This window comes from Bombus pascuorum, chromosome 15 (assembly GCF_905332965.1).
Source record: "Bombus pascuorum chromosome 15, iyBomPasc1.1, whole genome shotgun sequence".
Taxonomy (NCBI): Eukaryota; Metazoa; Arthropoda; class Insecta; order Hymenoptera; family Apidae; genus Bombus; species Bombus pascuorum.
The window spans coordinates 6420167-6446297 of NC_083502.1; the positions used below are offsets into that span (position 1 = coordinate 6420167).

The 26131-nt window shown below is 36.6% G+C and overlaps 1 protein-coding gene and 1 long non-coding RNA gene across 12 annotated transcripts in view; both read left to right on the forward strand.

Moving 5' to 3' along the window:
* Positions 1-26131, forward strand: part of LOC132914583 (cAMP-specific 3',5'-cyclic phosphodiesterase-like) — a 395884-nt gene that overhangs the window by 245750 nt on the left and 124003 nt on the right. The window contains exon 1 of one of the 11 annotated variants that reach the window (XM_060973799.1): positions 2396-2910. The exons of the other annotated variants lie outside the window; for them this stretch is intronic. Within the exon in view, the coding sequence (XP_060829782.1) occupies positions 2825-2910 (86 nt within the window). The 5' untranslated portion in view covers positions 2396-2824. Of the gene's footprint in view, positions 1-2395; positions 2911-26131 lie in introns of those variants that run through there. 11 annotated transcript variants of the gene reach the window in all.
* LOC132914593 (uncharacterized) lies at positions 15949-25392 on the forward strand. Its single transcript, XR_009659624.1, has 3 exons — positions 15949-16073; positions 24570-24619; positions 25081-25392. It is a non-coding gene; the product is annotated as an uncharacterized LOC132914593 (long non-coding RNA).

Sequence of the window (26131 nt, forward strand, 5' to 3'; positions counted from 1 at the left end):
CAAGAAATGATGAATGAAAAACGAAGTTGAATTTTCTGCTGAATTTTGGGAAGTAGTAATTCAGATTCTAACTCTAAGTTAATGAAAGTTAAAAAAAAAAAAGATTGAAGATCGAAATCTTGCTGGATCTTGAACGATAATTTGAATCTCTGGTGAATTTGAGACAACGAATCACCATGAGAAATTTGAAGTCAGTTTTTGAAAACACTTTGTCATTTAGAGCTTGATGCTAAATTAAAGCATGTTGCGAGAAATTAAACATTGAAATTTACAGGAAGAGATTCCAGTAATAAGTTTAGTCTCTGAATTAACGTTAAGATAGCAAATTGCTATTTGAGAGCAGAGATTTGAATTTGATGGTTAATTTAGAAGGGCTTGGTGATTTAGATTCTAATGTTGAGTTAATGAATCCTGAACGGGTCCAACGTGTCTAATATAGAATTAATTTAGAGAGATTGAAATTTGAATGCAACACCTATTTCAATGGGTCATTAATGCTAACAATTGTAGCGATTAGTGAGTTTTTAACGAATTCCAAATGGTGCCAATCAATTGAAGTAATAATACTCGACTTAATTTTGAGAATTAGAAATTTGAGAAGGATTTTCAGCGGAGTACTTGTTTGCACGAATCTTCGATTTCACGTAAGTGGATTAAACCAATGTACGATACGTTGTTTAGCGTCAGGAATTAATTGCAGCAACGAGTCTGCAGTTAACACTGGAATCTCGAGTGAAACTTGAGAGTAATTTTCAGCGGAATATTTTTTTTTAAAAGGTTTCAAAAGGCCTCGAATTTTATTATAGTGAATCTTGATCGAATAACAATTAGGAACAGCGATTACTAGAGAAGAAAATATATTTCTTAATATTGATAAAATATATCTGCATAAATACATCTGCAGACGTAAGACAAATTTCTATAAGAAAATAGCAATTATTAACATTAAAAACCAACAGAGACATCAACTCTGTAGTCACTTGTCAAAATTCAAAAAGAATTGCATAAGAATCTAAATTTTCCAATCATCGACAAGATAACAAAAAACTCAATGAGACTGCTCCAAAGCTCTAAAAAAAGTTTTGAGCAAGTCCGGAAACTTCCATTGATCAATCATTGCCAAATACCAATTAACGTCAACGGTTAACAAGAACATCGACTCTGCAATCACTTGGTGAAATTTAAGAAGAATCCCATAAAAATCCCGGTTTTCCAATAGTCGATAAAATCACCAATAAACTCGACGAAGATTTGCCGGGAGTTTGAAGAAAGCTGCGAGCAAATCCTCAAATAGTAATCTGCCCTAATACCAACTTTTCATTTTAATGCTAATTGATGACGTTAGTACTAATTAATGGAGGCAGCAGATCCTCAAATAATCCCATAGAAGCTACGTTGAAGGGAGAGTTTGAGCCGAACGTCGACGCAGACAGGCTACCTTTCGAGATCCATCTTGGTCACGGCACGAAAAGGATCAGCAGGACTCTGTGAATTGGAAGGATCACGCGTGTAATCCGACAATCTTGCTGAAAGCTCGTGAGGTCGAGTGTACGTCGCTGGAAAATACAGTTTCCCTCCGCCCCTTTCTCGTGGCTTCTTTTCCATTCGTTTCACCCGTCGACGTGTTTCTCGGTGTTGGAAAACCTCGACGAAATTAACATCGGGATAATTGAAGCTGAAGAGGCCACGCTAATTAGCCACTTAATTCCACTCGATTCGTACTGTAATTTCAGGTGAAACGAAAACGGGACAATAGCGGTGCACCGATGATATATTTAAGAGATTATTTCGAGAAGGAAATTTGGAAAAAATAGCGGGAAATCGAGGGAATCTCGATTACCTGAAAGTGAAATCTTTTAACGGAATAGGAAATTATCGAGGAAATGGAAGATAAATGAACGATATGTTCGAGAAGAAACTCGGACGTTGATAAAATTGAATTGATATTCGACAGATTTTTGATGGAAGAACAGATTTTCCGGTAGAAATTTGAAAATTTACGAAATTAAATGTTGAGAAATTTGATTCAAACCGAGGGATAAGGAAATATCGATCTTTTTTAACGGAGAAAGAAATCGGAAGTTTATAAAAATTAATCGGAGAATTTTGCAAGAATGTTCAACGAAATGAAGCAAATTGATCTAAAAGAAATCGACGTACGAAGAAAGACAGAGTGTTCCTTAGAAGTGTAGCTAACTCTAGTCACAAAATGAAAGCAATTCAATCGCACTGTAACGATTATTAATTAGTAAGAAAACTGAAATTGTGCTAAGAACAGTTTCCGGAAGATGTTGTCGTACCAAAGCTACGTACTTCATCGTTACACTTAGTTCAACCGGGACCCAACATGACCAAACGAATAACGACAACAATAAATCATCTGCATCGCCTCTGTCGAATTTTTAAATAACCTTCGTACAGTGTTCCACCTTAGTCGTAACCAAATATTTCCTAAAAACACTCGCCAGGACCAAGAAACTTGTCAGCATCGATCAGACTTAGACCTAAAACCAATCAACCTCCAATTAATCAGTACAACGAATCCTCGAACCGATCATCGAACGAATGAAAAATCTTTCAAAGTCTCAGACATCGTTATACGATCGAACGCTCGGATTCCAAGAAGAAAACTGAGAAATTTTGGAAAATAGTGATTTAAGAGCGTCTTTAAGAGCGTGCTTTTGGCCAAATTGTGAGAATGCATGGTCACTGGGCGTTGAAGAAGAGGAAGAATATTCGAGTTGAGAAACTGTTACATGATTGGTTGGTGGAACGTGACGTAGACTTCTGGAAGAGGTGAAGCCAAAAAGCTTGACTACGGAGGATGGGTCAGGACTGGTGTGCGCGTAGAAGGAAACGTTCCAGCAGCGGTTGCTGCCCCTGTGGACCACGTGTTCATCCCTCAAGTAGGTTAGTGAGAGACAGACCTAGACTTTTCGTGTCTGTGAATGCGTTCGACGCTTCTGTCAACGGTCCAAGTGTGAACTTAGTAATATGTTTGATATTTTGGATAATCGTTCGAAGGAATGTTAGCCTTTGCAAAGATTTATCGGCATGTTCGAGGTTACATTGGTTGCTTGTAAACTTCTTAGGCATTTTGCATTGGGATTTTAGGATTTTAGGATTTTAGGATGAGGATAGAACTTAGGTTTCAGGTGTTGCGACACATGCTTTGCATGATCGAGTTCCAGACTTAATTAACAATTGGATTCCAGGTGGATAAGGATTTGGTTGTAAAATCAAACACAAGTAGTGGAATTTATTTTCTAAAATGGATTTCACTTTTGAAGCGATCAGATCAGTATCCGAATTTATTCTTCGCGTAGATCAAAGCCGATTGGAACGAAGCGATATGACATAAATATTTAGAATGAATTGTTTAATGGACAGATAAAGGCGGAGAATTAATTATTCAGAAACTTCGTGCGTGTGTGTGTATTTTTTAAGATGGTCAGAACATCGTACCTCGTCTTTAGAACGACGAAATCGATTGTTGTTTGAAACGGGCTGTCGTCAATTTTTCAAGACCCTTCGAGATTGGTATTTATTTTTTCAAGTAGACGAGCATTTGAAGCTTCCTTACGAAGGTCAAGCAGCTTTCATAGTCAATGATAGCGCGTCGTGATAAATGGAAGGGAATTTCGAGGAATCTCTTCGTCCGTTCACTGAGCTTAGGTATTTTATGAATAATCGCCGAGACAAATGGGTTCTTAGAAATCTATGGTCCATGGAAGTTGGTCGAGTAACCAAGGTTTAAAAAATATTCAAAGCGAAAGAAATCTGAGGCATCTATCTAAACTTTGATTTTCCTTTTCCCTGTTCCGGCGATGACTAATCGCTGACAGTTATCATGTTGAACATTTTCACACAGTTAGAATCCGAAGCTAGTTGACGCTGAATTATGAATTACAGTCAGTTCGTGACAGGTTGTTGCTTTTTTTCGTTGAGAATGTCACGACAATTGCAAGCAGAGATGCACGAAAGTGATAAACGAGTAAAGCTCAATCGGAAATGGTCTCAAAGTACTAAAAAATAAATGAAATTATCCAGTGGACGAACTGTTTCTCTGTCTCCTGCTAACACGTGTTTTCCTTCAACTTTGAGCCAACTTGAGCTTCCAGTCTTTTCCCGTTTTTCTTTTGAGGAATGTTACGTGAATCATATCGTGAGTAAAATTCCTATACAATCAAAGAAACTGGAAGATAATCGTTAAACAACAAAAACATTGCGAAGTTTCAATTGGAATTATAATTTTCCTGAACTTTGCCTATTTCCTGAAATCTATTTCCGAAAAGGCGTGCAAAAATTGATCACGTTGACGATCGTAAGTGCAGATCATCTTCACTGTTTTGTTCTGTGGCTGCTCGAAATTCTCTGGAATATTATTTGCTGGAGTCGTGACGCCTCGTCAGAGAAGTGCCATGATATTCGTGAGCAGAATCGTTCATGAGGTTTGCTTATTTCACGATGGTCCTTTAATTCTCGGAATTTCGTCGCGAATTCCAGGCCACCATATTCCGCAGACGAATGTCGTTTATTCGGTTCTCTCAATTTCCGATCTCCAAGAAATATATCGTCCAGCTTCTCTCCATTTTTCGCCTTTTCTAAATTTATTTCCTCGGTTTGCTGAATTTTAAACGTTCCCTCTTTATGTAAATATTTTTCTCGAAAATAGTATATCGTATACTCTGATGCAAAATACGTGTGATCATCTGATATACGATCATATACTGTGCGCAATTTTTCTTATTAAAAACAAAAGAATACTCCGTTCTTCGAACAAAAATGTGCCACTTCGTTCAATAAGGACAAAGAATTCTTTCTCGCGTTAAATATGATAAATCGAGCTTCTTCTTTAAGCTATAATTTCCAGCTATTATATGGAAAAGGAAGTGGAATAGTTGTTTCGATTCTTTCCAGGAAATTTGTTTCTTTTCGAGAAAAATTACTCGCCGGCTTGCGCTTTCACCTTGCAAAGTCGATCGTCGCTCCTTTGAATTCGCGAAATGTGTTACGAACGTGAAAAATCTCGCCAACTTCTTCTAAATTCGCTTTGTTCTATCGAAGAAAAAAGAAAAGAAAAATTCTAAATAAATCAGCGGGAGCTCTCAACTCGTAGATGAAAAGTACGTAGACTATTAATTTCTCCCGTTGACCTTGACATTTTCTGTAACCAGCGAGTAGAAGCGAAGTAGAATGAGGCGGTACGCGGCCAGACAACTATTTCCCTCGTGTATTCCCACTTTCATTCTTATTTAGATATTAGAATGTTCTTGCGATATCTGATCTGCAATAAATAACGGAAATAATTCTATCTTCCTTTCATTTTCAACTGATTTGTTTACTTTTATAAAATATTTTAAACATTACTATTTTATCCACGACGAATAGTTTCTATTTTTCTTTAATCTAATGTTTTCTGCAATCTTTTAAAAATCAATATTCTTTGATTTGCTTCCTTTTTGGAATATTTTATAGAATATTTATATTATACATATTTTATATACAAAAATTGATATTGTTGTGTACTTTGCAGGATAATTTTTCGTTTCTTTCATGGTGATAAATTGTCGGTTAAATTATTGTTCAAATGTGCACTTGGTTCAATCCACGTTGCGTATGAATTGGCAATAAATTGTTAATGACAAAGTTATATAGCATCTTTAGAAATAAAATTTCAAAGTTCCTATAAATAATTTTCAAAAATATTGGAATACATCCTGTTGGGATTTTATCATCATAAACTCTCATGGAAAAAGTTTTACAGAAAAAAGGGGGTATGTTGATATTAAAATTGTTGGTAGTCCAAAGAAAATGAATTCTGTACAATTGTTACAAATCTGTCATTCTGTTTTCTGCCATCGACTTTCACGAAATATTTCATTTATAAAACGATTAATAATTTACGTCGATCGAGGAACAAATTTGCATTTCGTCGTTTAAAACCGCCTTCGATTTGAATGATTCGGTTAGGATGAAAGCGAAACTAGGCTTCTACCAAACTAACTTACAAATATTTCATTAAAACTTTCATTATTAAAATTTCTACCTCGCCATTGGAGTCCCGCAAACAATTCTGCGAAACGAGATCGCAGAAAATTCTAATTAACCAGCGGCAAACTTGTGAAAATTGTTATTTCACCATTTGAGATCTCCTCGTGTGGTTAAAAGGAAAAAAGAAAAACGCTCGTGTCTACGACCATTCGCGTTCCAAAAAATCTGACCAAGTAAATCTCGAGAAGAAAGCACGAAATGAGATTGTAAGTTGCGAGAATGAAACATCAGCACTGAAGGGAGGCAGAGAGAGTAACTGTTGCAGTTTATGAAAGAAAATGAGAAATCGTGGATCTCGCGTTCAGATCCTTGGCCGAAGAAAGTTACTGAAATTGGAAGCTTGAAAAGGAAACTGAAGGAATGCTCGTTAATTGAATTTAATCTCAGCTGCGCGCCGTACTTTCGATGAAAGAAAAATAGCGAAGATGTCATTTTTAGAAAACTGCCTTCTTCCTAAGCTCTCCACCACCGTGTGCATATTATTCTTTATCGTTTTATTGGTCGATTTAACGGCGAACGTGAGGATACGTAATGCGATATTCTGTCATTTATTTAGCTTTCTGTGACTTTTTGAAAATGCCACGAAACTTATTCTTTTCTTATTTTCTGGTATTTTATTTCAATTTTTCATCGAGTGCCGCGGATATTAATCTTAAGAATTAGGCTTTCCACGTGTAATTTGAGGAAGAAAGGAGCGCGTTCTTTCGAAACAAAATTTCCCTCTTTCAGCAATTGCACGAAAATTTTGGTGATGCTCCTTATTGACAATTCACATTTTAATTCTTAACAAAATATTTTGAATATTTGCACAAAAATATTGACTCTCTTAATAATCGAATTCATCCAAAAAAAAAAAACAAATTTCTAAACTTTCCAAACTTTGCTGCAAATCAAACGAAATAATCTGCTGGATAGGAAACCAAATTGAAGTGATAGAAAAACATGGTGAAAATTCTCAAAATCTATATTTTTCTCAATCCATATTTCCATATTTCAAATTATATCAAATCCATATTTTTCTAGGATAAATAGTTTCAGTAAAATATGAGGAATATCTTGAAAAAGATTGATGTTTTGAAATGTAAATTGAAAGAGAGCGACTCGCACAACCGGAAATTGATGTTTTCGAGGATGAATAGGGTGAACGGTTGGAAGATCGATTGTCAAGCGCGATTTAAGGCGTGCAGCTTTCTCTTGGCGGTTCTTTTGGAATTTTTGTAGGGCGTTGAGTTTATCTCTTGACATGCTTGCGGTAAAAATTAATTAAGCAACGGGATTAACGAACACCGGAGACATTCTTGAATTTTTCTTTCGCACAACCCGCTTGATAGCGCACCCCGAAACTAATTTACCAGAAAATAAACAATATTTAAGAACTTGAACCGTTTCAATGGAAAATGCAAGTCAGCAAAGAAAGAGAAAAGGGAAGTTTATTTTTATCGAACGGAAAAATTTTGCCCACTTTTCGTAATACGTGGCTCGATATTAAATGGAAAATCGCCTTTGCATTTCTGAATGTGTCGTTGTTGGTTTTTTACTGGCAAAGGAAATGGAGAAAAATGATGTGAGTAATTTCAGCAGAGCTTTTTTTGTCGATCTAACACGCGAAGAAAAAAGCAGCGTTGAATATGCACTTTATCGACTGCGATTTTATTCGCAATCGTTTGCTCAGATATATGGCAAACAAGATGATAAACGACACACGATCTTTGAAACATTAAATGTCATTGCCATAAACACGCTAAAGGGTGCTAAAATATTACTTGCATTACTCAAGTACTTTTTTCTTCTCGTCAACAATTTAACAACATTCCATTGCACACGTAGAAATGTTTCATTTGACTCGATAGAAACGATAGAATTCTTTTCTATTAAATCGAGCATCCCTGGCTAAAGAGAGCGACAGTAGAACAAGTCGATATAAGTCAGACACTCGGATGATTCTCCAAACTTCTTCGTAAATACAGAAAATTATCTTTAAGCAGTGACGGTGGAAGGTTAAAAAGACGTAGAACGTAGACTTATAATTCATAAAATCATAAATTTACTTGGCACAATGAATTTTCTAACGCCTTGAAAGGTACAGAATAAACTGGTAGCATTGTTACCTTGTAATTTCTAACTCATTAAATTCTACCGATACCGTTAGTTGAATTAATGGAAAAAGTCTCAATATATTAAAGTGTTCAAAATTCGCACAATTCTAGCGATTTGGAAAATCCACGACAATGAGAAGACATTATGTTCGCAAAGTATGAACATCGTATCGTTGGTAACGATTCGTGAATGAAATTTTATGATACAAAAATAATAATAGTAGAAAGTTTGGGATGATTTGCAAGGCTGACGAACAATCCTATAGGCGAGGGACCTGTCAAGAGTTGAGCCGAGCCTCGCGCGAATTTTACGAACAAAAACTGTAATGGGAGACTGAAATAGGAGGAAGAAAAGTCGATAAAAGGAGCGTTGTTGGCGGAAGAGTCTCGCATCTCCTGGTCCACTCGAGTCCATTCGAACAGTTCTGTTCAATTTTTACTCCCCTCCACTCTCCTTTCCTGTTTGCTTGGATTCAACCATCCGCGAGCAAACTCTCGATCGACATTTCCGTTGGCGAAAAAAATACGCTTCGATGTTATTTTCGACGTTTTAAAAATCTCCCGAGATTCCGTGATTTCCTCGGAAAGAAAATTCCATTGAGAATATTTTGGAGATTTTGCAGATATATCGTGCCACGATATAAAAAATATTATTAAATTACGAATTATATTTATTCCATTTTTGACCAATGTACCACACGAAGGTATAAATTAATGAAAAATATTTGCATAATATCGTCCTAAGATACGAATTAACTTTTGAACGCAAATTAGCCAGACTCTCTGGTTAGAAATAATTTCCTAAAACACAATCGTACTCTTTCCAACAAAATTCACACTCTCAAATATCAATATCGCTCCCATCCCCACCGCGCGACTCGAGGCAAGATAATTGCCCGTTACCGAAAAAATCTAGTTTCGCCTGGCAACTGCAACCCGCGTCACATCTCTCGAGAAATCGTGAGAGGGAGCGAGACGATGCAACGCAAAGAGAAGGAGCGAAGAGTAGGGGAGTGGGGAGAATGCTGAAATATCGTCGACTAATCAAAAATTTAATTAATAGACCGCAGGAGCCGGCTATTACTGATATTTCCTCGACGCGCTACCCCCCACCACTGTTGCAAGCGTAGCTTCTATCCCCACCATTGGTCGAACTGATCGATGTCGTGGCGTTGGAGGCTGGCTGGGGCCAGTGACGTAATCAACAACCTCTAGCCCCCTGGTTTGACGTCACCGATGCCCTGAAATGCGCGTGGTCAGGTGCGTATCAGGGAATCTCTGCAGCCGCCCCTCCGTGGCTCTGTTTCGACCACTTAACCCCCGACCCCTGAGACTCGCGCTTTTTCCCCCCTTCTTTCATCCTTTCTTTTTTCAATCGTCAGCCTTGCTCGCCTCGATCTCGCTCGTTGTGTGACGCGCGGCCGGCCGGCGTATATACGTCCAGAAAAGTGGAACGTGTCACGGCACGCTAATGCGAATGAGTTAAAACTAGTCAGCCATTAGGAGGTGTTAAGATGATTATTCGGGCTGTTTTGGTAGATGCGAGGAGCTTAAGTAGGTTGGTTTAGGAATTAGAACCAGGTGGGTTTTGGTTGCAATGTAAATACTGTAGATACGCTTCGTGCATTTCTGGTGGGTTAAAGCCAGATAGGCATCAGTGGCTGCTTGTGACTGGGATGATAGCGGAAATCTCGGGATAGACGTGGAAAATTTGGTTAAGAGGTTTAGGTATTAGAATGGGAAGAACTTTGGTTGCCACTAGCTTCTGATAACAGTAGCTTGGCTGCTGAAATAATTCTTAGGATCTGCTGAGTAGACGTGGAAAAATTGCTTAAGGGAGTTGGGAGTTGAAAGTGGATTTTCGAAAGATCTTTTTTCCAGCACGCTTTCGTAATCGATTTGGTCAACGAGAAGTTTAGTAGGGAGTTAATGTAAGGAGCTTCGGTAGGTGGCGCGAGATTACTTTGTGTTTGCTAAGCTGACGTGTTGCTTCGATAATAAAGTGGATTAAGATTGTTTTGATATTGATGTTGTTTGTTATGTGCAGATCGTTCATTGAATGTTGATTTAGAGATTTTTATTAGACTATCCTCATGAAGTCTTTATTCTGTGTTAACACCGTTTTCTTCGATCTATATGGATTGCCATCTATAATGCTACCGTTTGTCTTGTATAACAATATTGACGATGGTCAACAGTCGTTAATCTAGGAATTTTTTCAGCCCGGACAGAAGCTGTTTGTTTTGCTTGATCTACTATTTAAATTTATTAACTTAAAGAGTTCTCTGTTAATATTATTTCAATGTTTGTTGATATTATCTTTCTTCAATTATTACAAATTATTACAAAGAAAGATTTTAAAATGTTCAAGCGGTACATCTCACTATAGAAACCTTCCTTATCAACACTTCTCCGTTTCCTACTTTATCTTCATAGTAATATTCAAAATTATTCTTTATCAAAAGAGTGCTTCATTTACGATGTTCTTTTTATGAACGTTTCCTTTTCAACTTATTTGATCCCATTTTAAAACATCTTCGTTTTACTGTCTTACTGAATCATCGTTCATTAATCAAACCAATTAAGTATTCTTATTACAGGAAGACATTAGGACAGCAAAATTTCTTGTAACAGTTCCTCAAACTATTTATGAAGTTTTATTATTTGTATTTTGCCAGTAAAGAAGTTTCTTCCTTCTTATCTTGGTACAGACACCTTATTTATAAGCAAGTTAAAGAAAAACGTGATCGTCTCGAAAGCAAAACTTTTGATTTATCGTTTCGCGTGCAGACGAAATGTAGGTCGCGCTGCCTCATTCACTTCCTCCTCATCACTATGGGGCACCATTGTACTCTTCATTCGATAACACGCGGTTCTCTTTAGAAATTGCACGTCAAGTTCATAGTAGCTTCTTTCCTCCCAACGAAAGCAGACAATCGGGTTTAGAAAGAAGAAAATGTTTTATTTATTAATATCGATAAGAACTAAGCTGAGAAATAAGCTGCTTTTGCATGCAAATTCTTATATAATAGAAAATTTCTGCAATAATGAATTTCAATAAACACTAAATTTCCTCGCAATATATTTATCCATTCTTCAATAGAAAAATATTTCGCTCTGTAATAAAATAATTATTTTGAACAAGAATCATCCTAAATGCATATTTATCCTACCCCACTCACCAAAGATTCCACGAGAAATACCGTTAAGGAAGGGAACGATCTCACCAATAGTTAACAACTATTGATTTGCCCATTAAGTGACACCAATTTATCTACTGTATCACGCGGAACGCTCCAAATTACTAGTACAATGAAAAATGGAAGACACGGTTAGCTGTTGTGACGTTGATCGTGTGACACAATTTCCTTTCATTAAAATATTATTATTCAAACGCTGCTTCAGCACGCTCTACGTATATAATGCGTGTCTAATGCGCGTAGGCAATGTACATGTACACTATTATACTATTCAAAAATTAAATTTATTTCCTATTATAATTTTTATTAATTACAATTGTTTCGACTATTTAAAATTTATTTCAAATTAGAGCCATATTACTTTCAAGTGTTGGAGACGATTGTAATACCAATTTATCAATTTTGACTCCCAAAATAGCTACGAATGCTCGTAATAATCCTTTCCAATAAGAAAATCTATTTTTTAATAATATTCTTTCATATATATTCCATAGACATACGTATTTATGTTTAATTCAGCTTTTGAACGGTAGCGTACGTGTATACGTACACATGTAGAATAAGGCATCAGTGATAAGCGTGTACGATGACGTGCAATAAAATAGTAACACGACGATAATTCGTGACGTAAAGCTTGTATAATGAACGTAACATTTCGTATGAATAAATCGTCCCTACGTTTATTTATGTCCACGCATGAATATTTCATAAAAAGGGACCTTTTGTTGAAAATACTCACAATCCGTGACCTGGAACGTTTTTCGAAGTGACACATTACGTTGCTTGATGCTTGCTGCATTGCTTGCATGACTTTATATTATTACTTCGTCCCTTTGGTCGCTAGAATAGTCATTCCAGTCATTTCGATGTATTCAAAAATTAGCAGAAATTATCATTTCAATTATGGAATTTAATCGGTACTTAGTTCTTTCGATTCATGTTTTATGACTCGTATGATCACTAGCGGACGATGTGTTTACTTGTTGCATGCAATATATTGCACACGTGATATAAATTTAACAGTGCAATAGGTAACAGGACAGTTTGTTAATTACTTAACATGGATCTGTTTGATCTATGTTCAATTTTCTGTTTTACCATATCATCACCCTTATCTTGGAAATCTTGTTTCCCTGTTTTATCGATATTGTCGATAAATGTGAAATTCGATTGGAATTTTTGCTAACATTCGTATAGCCACTATTGCGCTGTTATGACTCATTAATGTTTATTCATGAAACGAGGTATTAATTATGTGATTCATTCTCTGTTTCAGGTAAGTCGTTATTATGGTTGCATTAAGTACCGGCGCAGTTCCTTCCACGTGGTCATTTTCAGTTTACGTAAGCAGTGCTAATGGTGAGGACAAATTTTCAGTGTCAGTTATATGAGATCAGATGCCACTATGGATCTCTTACGGATTTAAAGAAGGAAACTTTCGAATTTCTGTATTTCCAAATCACTAAAATCTTCCAAATTTTTCGATCCTCCAAACATCGACGTTTTCAGTTTTTCAAATTTCTGTCCAGATAGTATACAATGTTTCTCACGTCTCTGATTCGAACCGACTAGAAGAGAAGGAAAACGTAGAATTCGTTTTCCTCGTGTAATACGAACTGAACAAGCGCTCGTACGCCAAACTGTGTTTGCCAAACTATCGTCGACCACGATCAAATCTGATTTGCACACACACGAGATATCGTGTGACTGGTTACGAAAAAAGAATCGGTTTTGTGCAACACGCGGCGAACCAACTACCTTGGCTCGTTGATTCGCGTACGAAAAACTGTGCTCTTTACTCGGGAAAATGTATTTAAAAATGTTTTATTAAATATTCGAATAGAATGTATTTCTATTGAAAGATTATTTGACATACGATATCGTTAAAACGGACTTCTTTGATATAAATTTTTATACACAATTATATGAAAAATGGAATAGTAAATTGCAAATTAAATACAAATGGTAAAATGGAAAGTAATAAATTGGGGGTATTGTTGGTGACATAGTTTAGAGGATAATTGAAAGGAGGGAAGCAGAAGTATTTTTGAAATTCTTTATTCTTTTATTCTATCGTGACACGAAACGTAAAAATACAATTTTACGGAGAAATTTGTATCATTGGCGTGTTCTAAAGATATTTAAAAATCGATAGGTGGCCATGAATAGATAATCGACGACGTTAATGGTAGGGAGATGTTTAACCATGATAATTTCAATTTAATATGTATAAAAGTATACATCGTATTTTGTTTAAGTTCTCGAATTCATCAAAATCTTATCGAGACAAAATTACATTAATTGTATATGAACTTCGTTAATTATTAACACTTTATAATAATTATGATAACATTCTAAAAGTTATACCAAAAAAAAAAATTATACCAAAAAAGTTATAAAATAATAAAACAATAAGCATACAAATAAATATAAGAAGAAAAGTAACATTAGAAAATTTGAATCGAATCTTTGGCAAGACCAGGGCGCTTCGATCGGCAGATACGGGGCTCATAGCTCGCATTTAAAGCGTGCGAAGATATCGCAAGACAATCGATTTCTTTCCTTCTCACTCTCGCTGACAAATCCTCGACAGTTTCGCTCCGAGCCACCTCTTAGTTTGTCCTCGTCCTCGCGTCGACAGTGCCTCGTATCTCGTAAGTCATAATGCAGATTGATCCACTTTCGTTTCGAAATCGAGCGACCGACAATTACGATCATCCAAACGTGAATACGCATCTTCTTGCCAAAGTTCATCTCGCTCGCGATTAGCGTTTTCCTCGTGCATATTCAGAGTGCAACAGTTATCGCGCGAATATAAAATGAATATCATGTTTCGGTAACTTTTTTGACAATTATGTTCGCGGAAGTTTTCTACTGTCTGAAATTGTCGTTTCATTTGAGATGGAATAGTAGATTCTACGAGTGGAGCGGGTGCAGTGAAATAAAAATATCTCGAACGATGACAGTAGTGTTGTGACCAATGACTGTGGTGAATAATTGTTTTTCGAGGAGACTTTATGAATATATTGGGAGTTATGATTGAAATGAATAATCGAGGTAACAGAAATATCGAATTTCTCGATTGAGTGGAAAATTTGGAACCTAACCTACATCTTATTGTCAGATTCGAAAGAGAGGAATGACTACTTGACATTACTAGAAATTTTGTGGTTATTTTGAGGTTAATTTGCTAGAATATTAAAACTAATGGCGAAGGCAAAAAGTCTCAGAATTAATTGATGAATTTAATCTTCCCTTTAGATTAGAAAAAAGGTGAAGATCAATATTCGCAGAACTTTGTAGTTATAAAACTAACCAAAAAGATAATAATAAGAATAGTCGTGATAATTATAATCGTAGTGCGTCCAAATTTTCCATTTTTACTGAATATTTGCGATTAAGGGGTTATTAGCAAATTACACGGTATAGAGCACGTGCTTATAAGATTGATTGGCTCTTTAAATATTATTACATTAATGTTGTCAATTTGTAAGAAACTTTGTTTTACCATTATACGTAATTCGACTTAAATCTTCATCGAAGAAGAAATTAACGATAAACCCAATGCAAATTATATTTATCGATTTCCCATCTCTATATAAATATTTGATTTCCACTTTTTATCAGAACATAATTATAACGCACGTAAAGTTTTTATTGGCATCGTTACTTGTTATTCATTATTAACATAATGGACGAACAATATCGAGACAATTTAATATCGTCGTAAATGTTTATATCCCTTCGTTATAATAATAACGCATTTTGTTAATAACCCTCGTGACCATTTTACCAAACGACCCGCGTAACGTCAAATTAATTCGAGATATCCGAGTATTAGTGAAAATGATCGTTAAACCTTCACGAAACTTGCCATTAATATTATCGAGATAAAATAAACGAAAGAGAATATAGAAACAGAAAGTCTTATTAGAAATTGAGAAATACCGAGGAAAATTTAATCGAACATATCGTAACAGGTATATTATTTAACCGATTTTCAAAATTCTCAAAATTTTACAATACGATGCAAAGGATAATAAAATCCCCCAAAATATGAAAAGTAACTAGAAAGTGATAAAAATGACAGCGAATGGCGATGCTGGTAAACGTTCGATAGATTTGAAAATAATTGTACAATACTTGTTACGTTACAGAATAATTAAATAATATTTGATACTTTGGGAAATAATTAAACGATATTTAATAAATTAAACAAACGTTCCTTTAGCCACGTGTTTATAAAAACATAAATTTGCATAAATCTCCATAGTCCAGTTATTAATTAATTCGCTCAAAACTATACACATACAAAGAATAAAGAAAGTAATTTCGATTCAAAGCACGTCATCGTACTTTTTAATTAACAATTTCGAGGATAGCGTAAGAGATCGAAAGAAAGACTGAAAAGTTGGAACGATCGATCGCTGCAAAGTAGAACGGTCGTCGGTGGAATCGTAGAAAGTCGAGAGCAGAAAGATAAGCTTGGTTTCCGGCGTCGAGGCGTGCAACAAGAGGCGCGTGTGCTTGCGCCGGAGGTTGCGTCGCGGCGCCTAGCGTCGCGTGATCATGAACGCGTGTCGTATGCGCTTAGTTCGCCTCGATTCACGTGTTGGTGCGGTCGTGAAACGTGTTCTCGCCATTTCCGTTCTCTACCCATTCCAATTGTTCACTCGCGCGCTGTCCTTTGTCTATTGACACACAAGTTGCAATTCTCTTAACCGTAAATTTTACTTTTCCAAATTTTCCTGTCCTTTACAATTTTTAAATAAGGACGCGACCGATCCTCGCTTTTACCAGCTTTCCCTCTGAACCTACTTTCATCGAATTGTTTATACACGTTGGCGATATTTTTCAGATTCCTTTTCGAACCTTCCAAATCGATTTTCCTTACTTTTCGAAGATTTTCCAAACGCAATTGCGACTTTTTCTCCTAGATTGCGCATATTTTCGAAATTCGTTTTCAAATTACTTTTATCGTTTTCCTTCTATTCTCATCTTAAAGTGGAAACCCTTCTTCTCTAAGAGCTGTGAATATTTTCGAAATTCCTTCATCGCTCTGTTTCTGTACGGGTTTTCTAAGCTAAATTTTGAGTTCTTTGCCCACATAGATTTTCTGACTCGTTGGATTCTTCTTTTAATGATTTGCATCTCACAATCCGGACCTTGGAAACTTTTTATTTTACTTCGACTGTCCCAATTTATCGATCCAAATCGGCAATTCTATGTTAAATTTTCTTCCGTTCAATTGAAACGTTCGAAAAAGAGGCAGATGTTGTGAATATCTTCGCTAATTAATTAATAAGAAGATATTATAAATTAATAATTAAAAAATCTTCAGTAACTAATCGATGAGATTTAAATAGTGGTAGATAGACAATATGATATGAAAATGTGTATTGAGACAGTTATGTGAGTCGAATATTGAGTTTCTGTTCAATTAGTGAAACAAGTATACATTGCGTAACGTGATGATGACCAGTCGTCGTAAACGAGATTGTAACAAAAAATTCTTTGTGCTCTGACGTAATACTGACGTTTACTTTCGCTCTGGTAATTTATTACCATACACTAAGACTCGTTAAAATCGATTTCATTGTTCTCTTCTACAAATATATCGTTGGTTCGCGTTTTCCCATTATAATAAATATGATTCATTTTTCATTCTGGCTAGACAGATATGGAAAATAGTTAATGCGCTATCGCAGGAGAATTAAAATTCGCGTCTAGCGTAGCAATGAAATTTTAATGCGATAATTAATGATTTTTTCAACGCTGATATCTCACGTGACTCGGAAATATTTTTTTTGTTCGTCGCGCATTGCTGTTAGAACAATCGAAAATAAAGAGGATACGTTGCTGCACATTATTCTTTCAAATATTTTTTGTTACGTACAAGAAAATAAGTAAAAAATACCTGACCAATAAAAATGGAATTTTCTACGAAAATTTCAACTACGATTTCAAACACGCCACCTCACTTTACAAAGGCAAGCAAATTAAAACAAAGAACCTTTTGTTCATTTTTCGGGTCGAAACACAAAATATCGCGAATATTTGATTTTTAGGACTTCGTAACTAACCTTCTGATTGTCACTGGGCAGTAACTTTCGTACGTCGAATTATCGGAGATCGCATTCGCTAAAAATGATCCAATCGGGCCAGTTGCAAATGCAAGGACCAGTTTATACAAAAAGGGAAAATAATACAGAAGGATGAATAACATTTCGACTAGAATTCGAAACACATGAAACCACTTTGCCAATATAGAAATACCAAAACAACGATTCTGCGATTCATTGTTTCAATGAACAACGATATATCGGGGCTGTGTAAAATAAAATAGAAGAAGAGGGGTAGGATTTTAATTGAGATTCAAAGCGCGCAAAATCGTTCGACGTTGCCAAACTAAAAAAAGATTAGAGAAAGGGTCTTTTATCTATACTTTAACAAGGCATTTCAGTATTCGTTATTTCAAACAATGGACGAAATTTGAAAGGAAAGACGTAAATCACGGTATACCAGACACGAGATCATCTTAGCAAACTAAATGAAAATAACAAATTCTTTTCTGTATATTTTCAATGAAAACATCAATTATTGAGAACGTTCGTCTCTCTCGTTAAGGTTTCCGTGAAAATGTTCCATGAAACTGGATCGCGAATCGACGAGCCCTCGTTTCTGCTCGTAAATTTGCAACCATATAAACAGTTCGCGGCTTGATCGGATGTTTATCAGGCCGACGTTAATTTTGCTTGAGTGTGGTTCACGTGAACGCGAGAGGAAGGTCGTGGCCACGAGCCTGGTCGTTTTATCAAACGCTCGTTAAGTTCATTGAAAATTCAGCCGCTTACACCGTTAGCTACAGAGAGGAGAATCTACGATTGATGACGAAACGACGATTGTTGTTTCATCGAGATCTTGCAATTTTAATTATATCTTCGTTAGGTATGAAATTATTCTTTCCAACATTTTCGTCTCAATTATACTTTTCCGGCTTATTAAACGGATTATCGTCGCAGTTTGTACAAAATACGAAGTTAGTACGAATAATTTTCCGTTTCAATCGTCTGTGTCCGTTCGAACGGTTTCTATTTGGAAAAAGTAGAGTAAAATTGAAATATAAAAATTGTAGAATCGTAACAGGGTTAAATCCACACCCTTTTACTGTCTCCTGCAAGTCTCTTAAAAACCTACCATTTTCGTTCTTTTTTCCCATCGTCCCAGTTCTTCTCTTCGTTATCTATCCTTGCAAAGAGATAAAGAGAAAGAGAGGAAGAGACAGAGAAAGCCACTGAAACTAGATCGATCCAGCAACCCCTGAAATCGATAACCCACGCACGATTCCAGTCTTCCACGCTAGACAACCCGTTTTCACCCGGGTACTTGTTGAGCGTGGAATTCCAATTCTCGTAATGGATTCCATCGATCGCCGAGAATATCGAGGGACCCATTGAAAAATCCCTGTCGCAGTTGACCACCGTTTCTCGCTCTCTCCACGCGAATTTAGAATGAAGGGCTTCATATTCGGGGGTTGCAGTGGGTTGGAAGGTGCACCGATCATGCACTCCAGCTACGCGACTGCCTTTTTAAGCAAATCATAGGGGCAGTTTGCACGGGTCGAAGCGAAATGTGCGAGTTGCTGAAGAAATCGATGGGCAGGGGTATGAATTTTGTATGAGCTCGCAGAGAGGAATGTTAGTTGCGTCTTGTGACATACGAAGTTTGACGTACTGTAGTGGGTTGGACGAAAAATGCCGTTGGATTTACAGAGATATTTTTTCTTTTTTTTTGATGTTACAGATACGTCGGTTTTACGATATTTTTAACATTTCAGATATCTCTCGTAGATATTTGTATTTTGTTATTTGTTCCGTTATTTGTATTTACTCTGGTTTAGTTATTTACGTTTGGGATTATTCGTAATAGCTCGGTGGAAGCGAGAGAATTGGTTCGAACTTATCGGAATAATAGAAAGCTCGTAGAAGGCAACGTATCATTTCTGTTTGATTCTCGATAATAGAACTCGCGGTTCTACACTTGCGTGCAACTGAAAGCCTTGAAAAACGCAAATTTCTATATCTGTGTCTGAGGCGAAAAATCCGGAAAAATTAAAGCCGCGGGCGAGTGCTTCACAAATATTAATACTCTGTCTGAGATATCCAGCGTGGAAAACTCTCCGGCAAAAAGGATGACGTCATGCGATTACGCTTGCACCGGATACTTACGGTCAATATTTAGCGATCGAGTCACGGTTCGTTTAAGCCTAGAACAAAGAATCTTCGCCGAATGCCGAGGCTAATTTAAAAGAACCCGCGGCCCCTTGCGCACCATTTAATCGTCCACGATTGATCGACGACAATTGGACGAAACCTATTGAATTGTACGGAGAACAAGAATCGAAGAGTTTCATCGTGAATTTACAAGTGGAAGATTGATATCCTCTGTTCTTCAAGATGCTCCGAAAGATTCTCTCGGGATGCGTTTCATTTCTAGGAAAAATTAGAAAATAAGTAGCTTATCGATGCAAGCTGTCGTGTTTTTGCAAATTGAGATTTGTTTCGTCCACTGAATACTACGCCAAGTAGCACAGCAGACTATTCCTTATTCGAACCAATAGGAAGACAAAGCTGTTGGAATAAAGGAATTTTCGGACGGTGGACCAACGCTTGTCCGATATGAAATTTCGTTTGCTCAGATAGATACGGATTAAGATGAATGGAGGAATTTTTTAATTAAATTTATATAATTTATGATTAATTAAGATACTACACTGCTCTCTCGCGACGAATGGAATATGCATCTGTCGTTCGATCTTCCCATCAAATCACGTGCAAACAGTTAATCGAGAAAGTTGAGGGTGGCTTTCTCAGATTTGCAGCCTTTAATCCTCGGACTACCAACGCCAAGTCCCGTAATGGGTCGTTTTGGATCCACTTGGTATGCTCCTCGTTTTCGTAGCACTTTCGTGTGTGATTCTCTGCATACGTAATGCAATATTTCCAATTCTAATAATGGCTTTATTGAAAAACTATATAGGAATAGAAATCTGGAGCTTTTTACTTATTTTTCGATAAATCGTAGATACGAATCAATTAAAAACGAAACATAAATGTACGCTATTTATTCTGCACAGTTATAATAAAACAGATACAACGCAAATACATAGATCCTGCTACAATGTAAATACAATGATTTTCGATTGATCAACGATACACGACATTGGCAAATATCACATTGGGTCAATATAATCCCGTGATGTAAAACTGGGTCAGAAAATTGCCCTTACGAATCTCCATTATATTCCAATCATGAATAAAATTAATACGCGTACTTTTGAATCAAGGAGAACTGCCGCCTATTTGATGCTCTTACTTGAGCTGATCAATGGCTTTATTAGTTGGCCGCAACTTCTGTCGTTGATACATTTTTATGCCCACTCAAGGTCGCCCAGTTGTGTGCGTTCTTTTCATTCGATTTATTACTTGACAAGAGTATTAGGCAACTTCGATCTCTTTCATCCCGTCTGTATCACAGTGAACATCTTCCATGTACGTTCAAACTTCTTTTGCCACAATTTTCGTGCAACGTAACACGTTTCGACTACTCCTGTCTTCAGATTCCTATCTTTCTACGCTAGTTTCTCATTTAGAACAATTTTTCCGATAAACTACAATAATTTTCTCAGCGTAAGTAACAACATAGAGTTACGTTCATTTTGTACTTTGAACCACCGATGATCTTTTTCCAACGGCGCGAATGCTTGAACACGAGCAACCACCTCTCCGTTACCATTTTCGTTTGCTGTTTCCATTTGTATAAAATCGTCATTATTATCGCCTTTATCGCAACGAAACCATTGCATTGCATCAGTATATGTACGGTTTCTCCACTGTTGCCAGCATCTCAGCAATCTACGTGCTTTAGATAACTTTCAATATCACGTTCTTGGTTTCTAATCCGTCCGCGATACTCGTGGCTTTCCCAACGTCGCGTATTTCCGCTAATTCTGTCACGATATTTTGATTAGATAGTTCGAACGCTGTTAGTTAGAATTTCAGAATTCGCTCGATCGAATGAAAAATGGAACACACTGTATACGAGCCACGGTGGAATATTTCAAACGAAAAAGGCAGCTGTTACCGGGGAACATTATAAAATAGGCTCTACTGTACCGTACGTTAGATTTCTCGTGCTTTTTCGAATTTTTAATGTGCTATTAAATGCAGAAAAATTCACAGCCCAGTTGCCAACAGTCGATTAGATCACGTGGTTTGTTTCTTCCGTACGGTAAATTGTTCCGACGAAAAAATTGTCGCTAGCTTGGATCCCTTGCCAAAAAAAAAAAAAAAAAGAAAATGAACTGACCGATCTAACTTCAAAAATCGAACGGTCGATTAGATCACGTGGTTTGTTTCTTCCGTACGGTAAATTATTCCGACGAAAAAATTGTCGCTAGCTTGGATCCCTTGCAAAAAAAAAAGAAAATGAACTGACCGGTCTAACTTTAAAAATCGTATCCCCAGAGGAACCAAATCAGTGTCCCATGTGCAACGCGTCATTTTTTTGACATTGTAAAAAATATCGAAGCAACGAACGAACACGACTGGAACGTATTATGACAAAATTACGATATAAATTCGCTACATAAGTTGACCCGTAGCTTCTACGATTTAAAGATAAATCGGGAGTTCAATCGTAAAGAACGAAGACAATAGTCTGGATAAGACGAAGACACGCTTAATCGACACATATGTACAATAATGTACGCACTGGAAAATATCATTGAAAATGTGACATCTGCAATGTGATACTATCAATCACCCGCGTTGTCTCGCATAGTCGTAGAGCGCCCTGTGTACAACGCAGACAGGAAAAAGCATAACGTCGACGATAATCTTAAGTACACACTCACGTTGATCTCGTTCCAACAAAACATTATCGACTGACTATGTCGTCAATAATCGGCTTCAATAAAACGGCTTTAAATAAAATAAACAGTAAGAATAATAATTTCGCATCGTTACGAGGAAAGATTATCAGTATAAAAATGTTGCAGAGACATTTCTCCACCAATTAGAGTCTCGTGAAAATCTTATTTATTTATCTCGGTAGTTTGCTCGATAGAGAGCAATTCATTTACGTGTAGCACTGTGCTGTATCCTACGCACTGTTATTATTTTAATAATTATTATTATTAGTCGTGTGCCGACTAAAAGGGTAGTTTTCCAGAGATGAGAATTAAAAACGAAACAAAGAGAACATTTGAACTCTTTATTCTTCTCGTTCGTAAATCCGATTTAATTACCTTCAAAAACAATTCTCCGCTTCTGCGAAAAACGCACTCTTCCCAGTCGTATCGTCTCCTTCGCAAGGGCGCGATTTCTTTCTACGTTTCTTGTAATTCGTTTTCGTTTGTGAATCGTAACGGTTCGCGGATTTAAGAGTCGTACGCAGTTCCTGGCTTCTTTGTGTTAGGTGCTGTCGGCAACCGTTGATTTTGACGCGTCGTCGGTTCATCGTCCACAGCGAAGAAATATCCAAATTCAGTAATAGATGTAACATAAGAATTAAAAATCACCAAAAACCACTGGTTACTCAGTTACTTGACGCGACGAATCAGATCCGCAGGCTAAAAAGACATTACCCTCCAGAGTTAAACATTAGATTCAGAATCAAACATATGATAATCATTTATTATACATATTATAATAGTACCGCGCCAGAATAATTTACTTGTAATTGTCAGTGCGAATTTATTGTAAACTAATCCCAAATAAAAAAAGAAAAGAAATTGAAAATCGCAGTGCCGCAACAATTGCTCTCGTCGTACTCTTTAACCCCTCAGCGATAACCTCCATACGTTGCAGAGACTCGTTTCTTCACGCTGCATCGGCGTCGTCTACACCGTATGAACTCTGTTCTTTTCTTACTTTATCTTTTCTCTCCTCTGTGATCCATACATTCGCAAACGTGCACATTTCGTGGAATTTTACAAAATACTAAAAAGAAAAAAAATTGGCTTATTTTTCTGAAAATGCGAAATTAATGAGAGAGGCCTCTATCGTTTGTTTCTTGGGTATCGTTGCTCTTCGTGAAACATTTTCGAGTTTTTCCAGGCCTACATTTTATGGAATTTTAGAACTGCGAGAAAGAAAAGAACCCAATTTCGCTGAAAATATACGAGATTGGTGGAAACAGTAAATTAGAAAATATCCTGGAAAATATTGCTGGTTTTTATAAATGTCTCGGTTCTCGAACTTCACGTTCCATGGAATTTTGGAATTACCAATTCCCATATGACGTGCCAGTGACTATGAGAAAGTGCCTCACTCGAGTGAAATATTTTTCATTCCGAAATTTGTTGCATATCATTGTGACGTAGATTGATAAAATATAAAATAAATTAGAGAGTCAATTTCTTCAAGTTTTAGATTTCCATCGTTTTCCTAATTATCAGCACATATTTTCCCGAAAATACCAGTTTATTTAGGACTATTTCCTGTTCTATTATCTTCTTCGTGGAGATTTCGATCCGAAAGGGCCAAGAATCGTCCAGGAAGCGTCTGTGAGCGTGTAATCGACTCCGCAGAGGGTGTCTGATGCTTCTTTGTAGGTGTCTTGTTAATAATAGCACGGGAGAAATGTCACGGACGGTGACATTTCTATTGTGCAGGCCAATATACAGGAATCAGCTTATATCCTACATGAACGCCTCGACTGGTCAAATCATTCATCCGTCAGATCGAGGTTCATGGTGATTCGTGATCTTACGATAGTTCGATCGAACTTGCACGATATAATATTTTTAGAATTCGTAAATTTAATCGCTATTGCTATTATCGTTAAATAATACATTCATAAATTTTTATTTGTTGCATGAAATGCGTACACTATCTTACTGATAATTATTATTGGATCATCGTGATGCAAGTGTCGTAGTTGCATTCAGTGTGTACAGCTATTGTATTCTATTATATGGCAACATAATACGCGTAGCGCTAAACTATTCCCAAATTATTGCACATCGCTTTATATTAATTTATTACACGAGTACTATATTATATTTTCTAGTATTTTTTCTACTATGTTCTTCGGTGTTATATTCTGCTTCCATGTACTTTATTTTACTGCTTTAGTATTTTATTTTACTACTCTATCCCCTTTCCTACTTTTCTCTGCTCTGTTTTCTCTCCACTATCCTACTATCTTGCTATAGAACAAAAGATTACCTTGCCAGTCGTTTCAACGTAGACACAGAGTATATAGGTAAAGAATCGACAACCATAAGCACGTGTCCTTCACGGTTTCCTGCGGTTTTTCAATGAAGAGAATGAAAAACGCGGACACGCGTTTCCTTCGCTGTCGTCAGATATCAAACAATAAATATTGTTCTTGAATCATATCGAACAGTTCTTGTTCTAAATCCGGCGAATAAATGCATCGCGTTATCAAGTTGTCTTTATTTCCTTCGTACCTCTTTTCTCGAACCATTTAGGCAAAGTAGAATCGAAGCCACGGGATTCTTAAAATTATTTCCCATTTTTTAATTTTATTGCTAAAAATTTCTTGCATTTCGATATTTTAATCGGTTTTCGAAGAAAGAATTCAGGAATTAAAATAGATCGAAGATTCGACTTAAAAATGATTAAAGTTGAATTTTCTCTATGAATCGCTTCGCGTCTCTAATTTAGAGAAAAAAAGTATACGTAATTTAAATTCATTCTCAGGTTTTCGTAAATTTTAAAATCACTCTGCCTTCCTTTTACCACGCGTTACGATACAAATGGAATTTTCATCTAACGCTTGAATTTCACTGGAACGACGTTTAAATACATCAGCGATAGATGAAATAATATTACGAGGTGAAATGTAACGCGAAAAAGCACATGCTGAGAGAACGGTTTTTTAATTGCACGAATTTCGTCGAAGCACACTCGACAGGATCGTCCTCGTAATAAAAGTTCATTAAAATCTGCAAATTCCGGTGAGACTGTTCTCTGCGAGACGATTGCATCGCGTTAGTCGATTATTTGGAAAATATATTTTCCTAGCGTGGACCTTTTCCTCTTAATTGGAGGCACCTTATTCCCGGTTACGTAACAATCAACGTTCCGCATTAATTACAATAATTCGTACGGCCTTAATGGGGCTGCGCAAGATCCTGTGAAACGAATTTTATTGAAATACGCAGCGTTCGTGTTGCGGATTTTCTGGACGAGGAATTAGACCGTTATTTGTTATTAAAATCGCGAGGACCGAAGAAAGTTTCGAGATCATCAAATATGCACCCTCGATAGGTATATTCGATGGAAGTAGAATTTTTGTGTGTTTTCGTGAAACTGTCAGAGATGTTTCAGAGCAAACGTTTGTCATGAAGAATCGCACGAAAGGATGTTAACTTTCGGTCCGGAGAGAGGAAATAGCTCGACATGTGTTTGTCGGAGGCAAACGTGAGAGGGAAATCGTGAGTTGGAAAATTCAGTCTTCTATTCCGACGAATTTCACATATAAGGTCGATAATGCTATAAAATGCTTCATCTTTAACAATAACGGGCAAAACATATTTTATAGCTCTGTGTATCTCCGAATTTATAAATTAATTTTAGTGATATCTGTTTACCTCGTCCGATACGAAGTCGTGGTCAGAGAAATTGGAGAAATTAAATCATCCTTCGTAGATTACAGCGGCGAATTAGAAACAAACACTTTCTCGCGAGAAGTAAGAAAATAAAAATTCATCGTTAAAACGGAGATTAGGAAATTTTCAAAAGCGTTGCT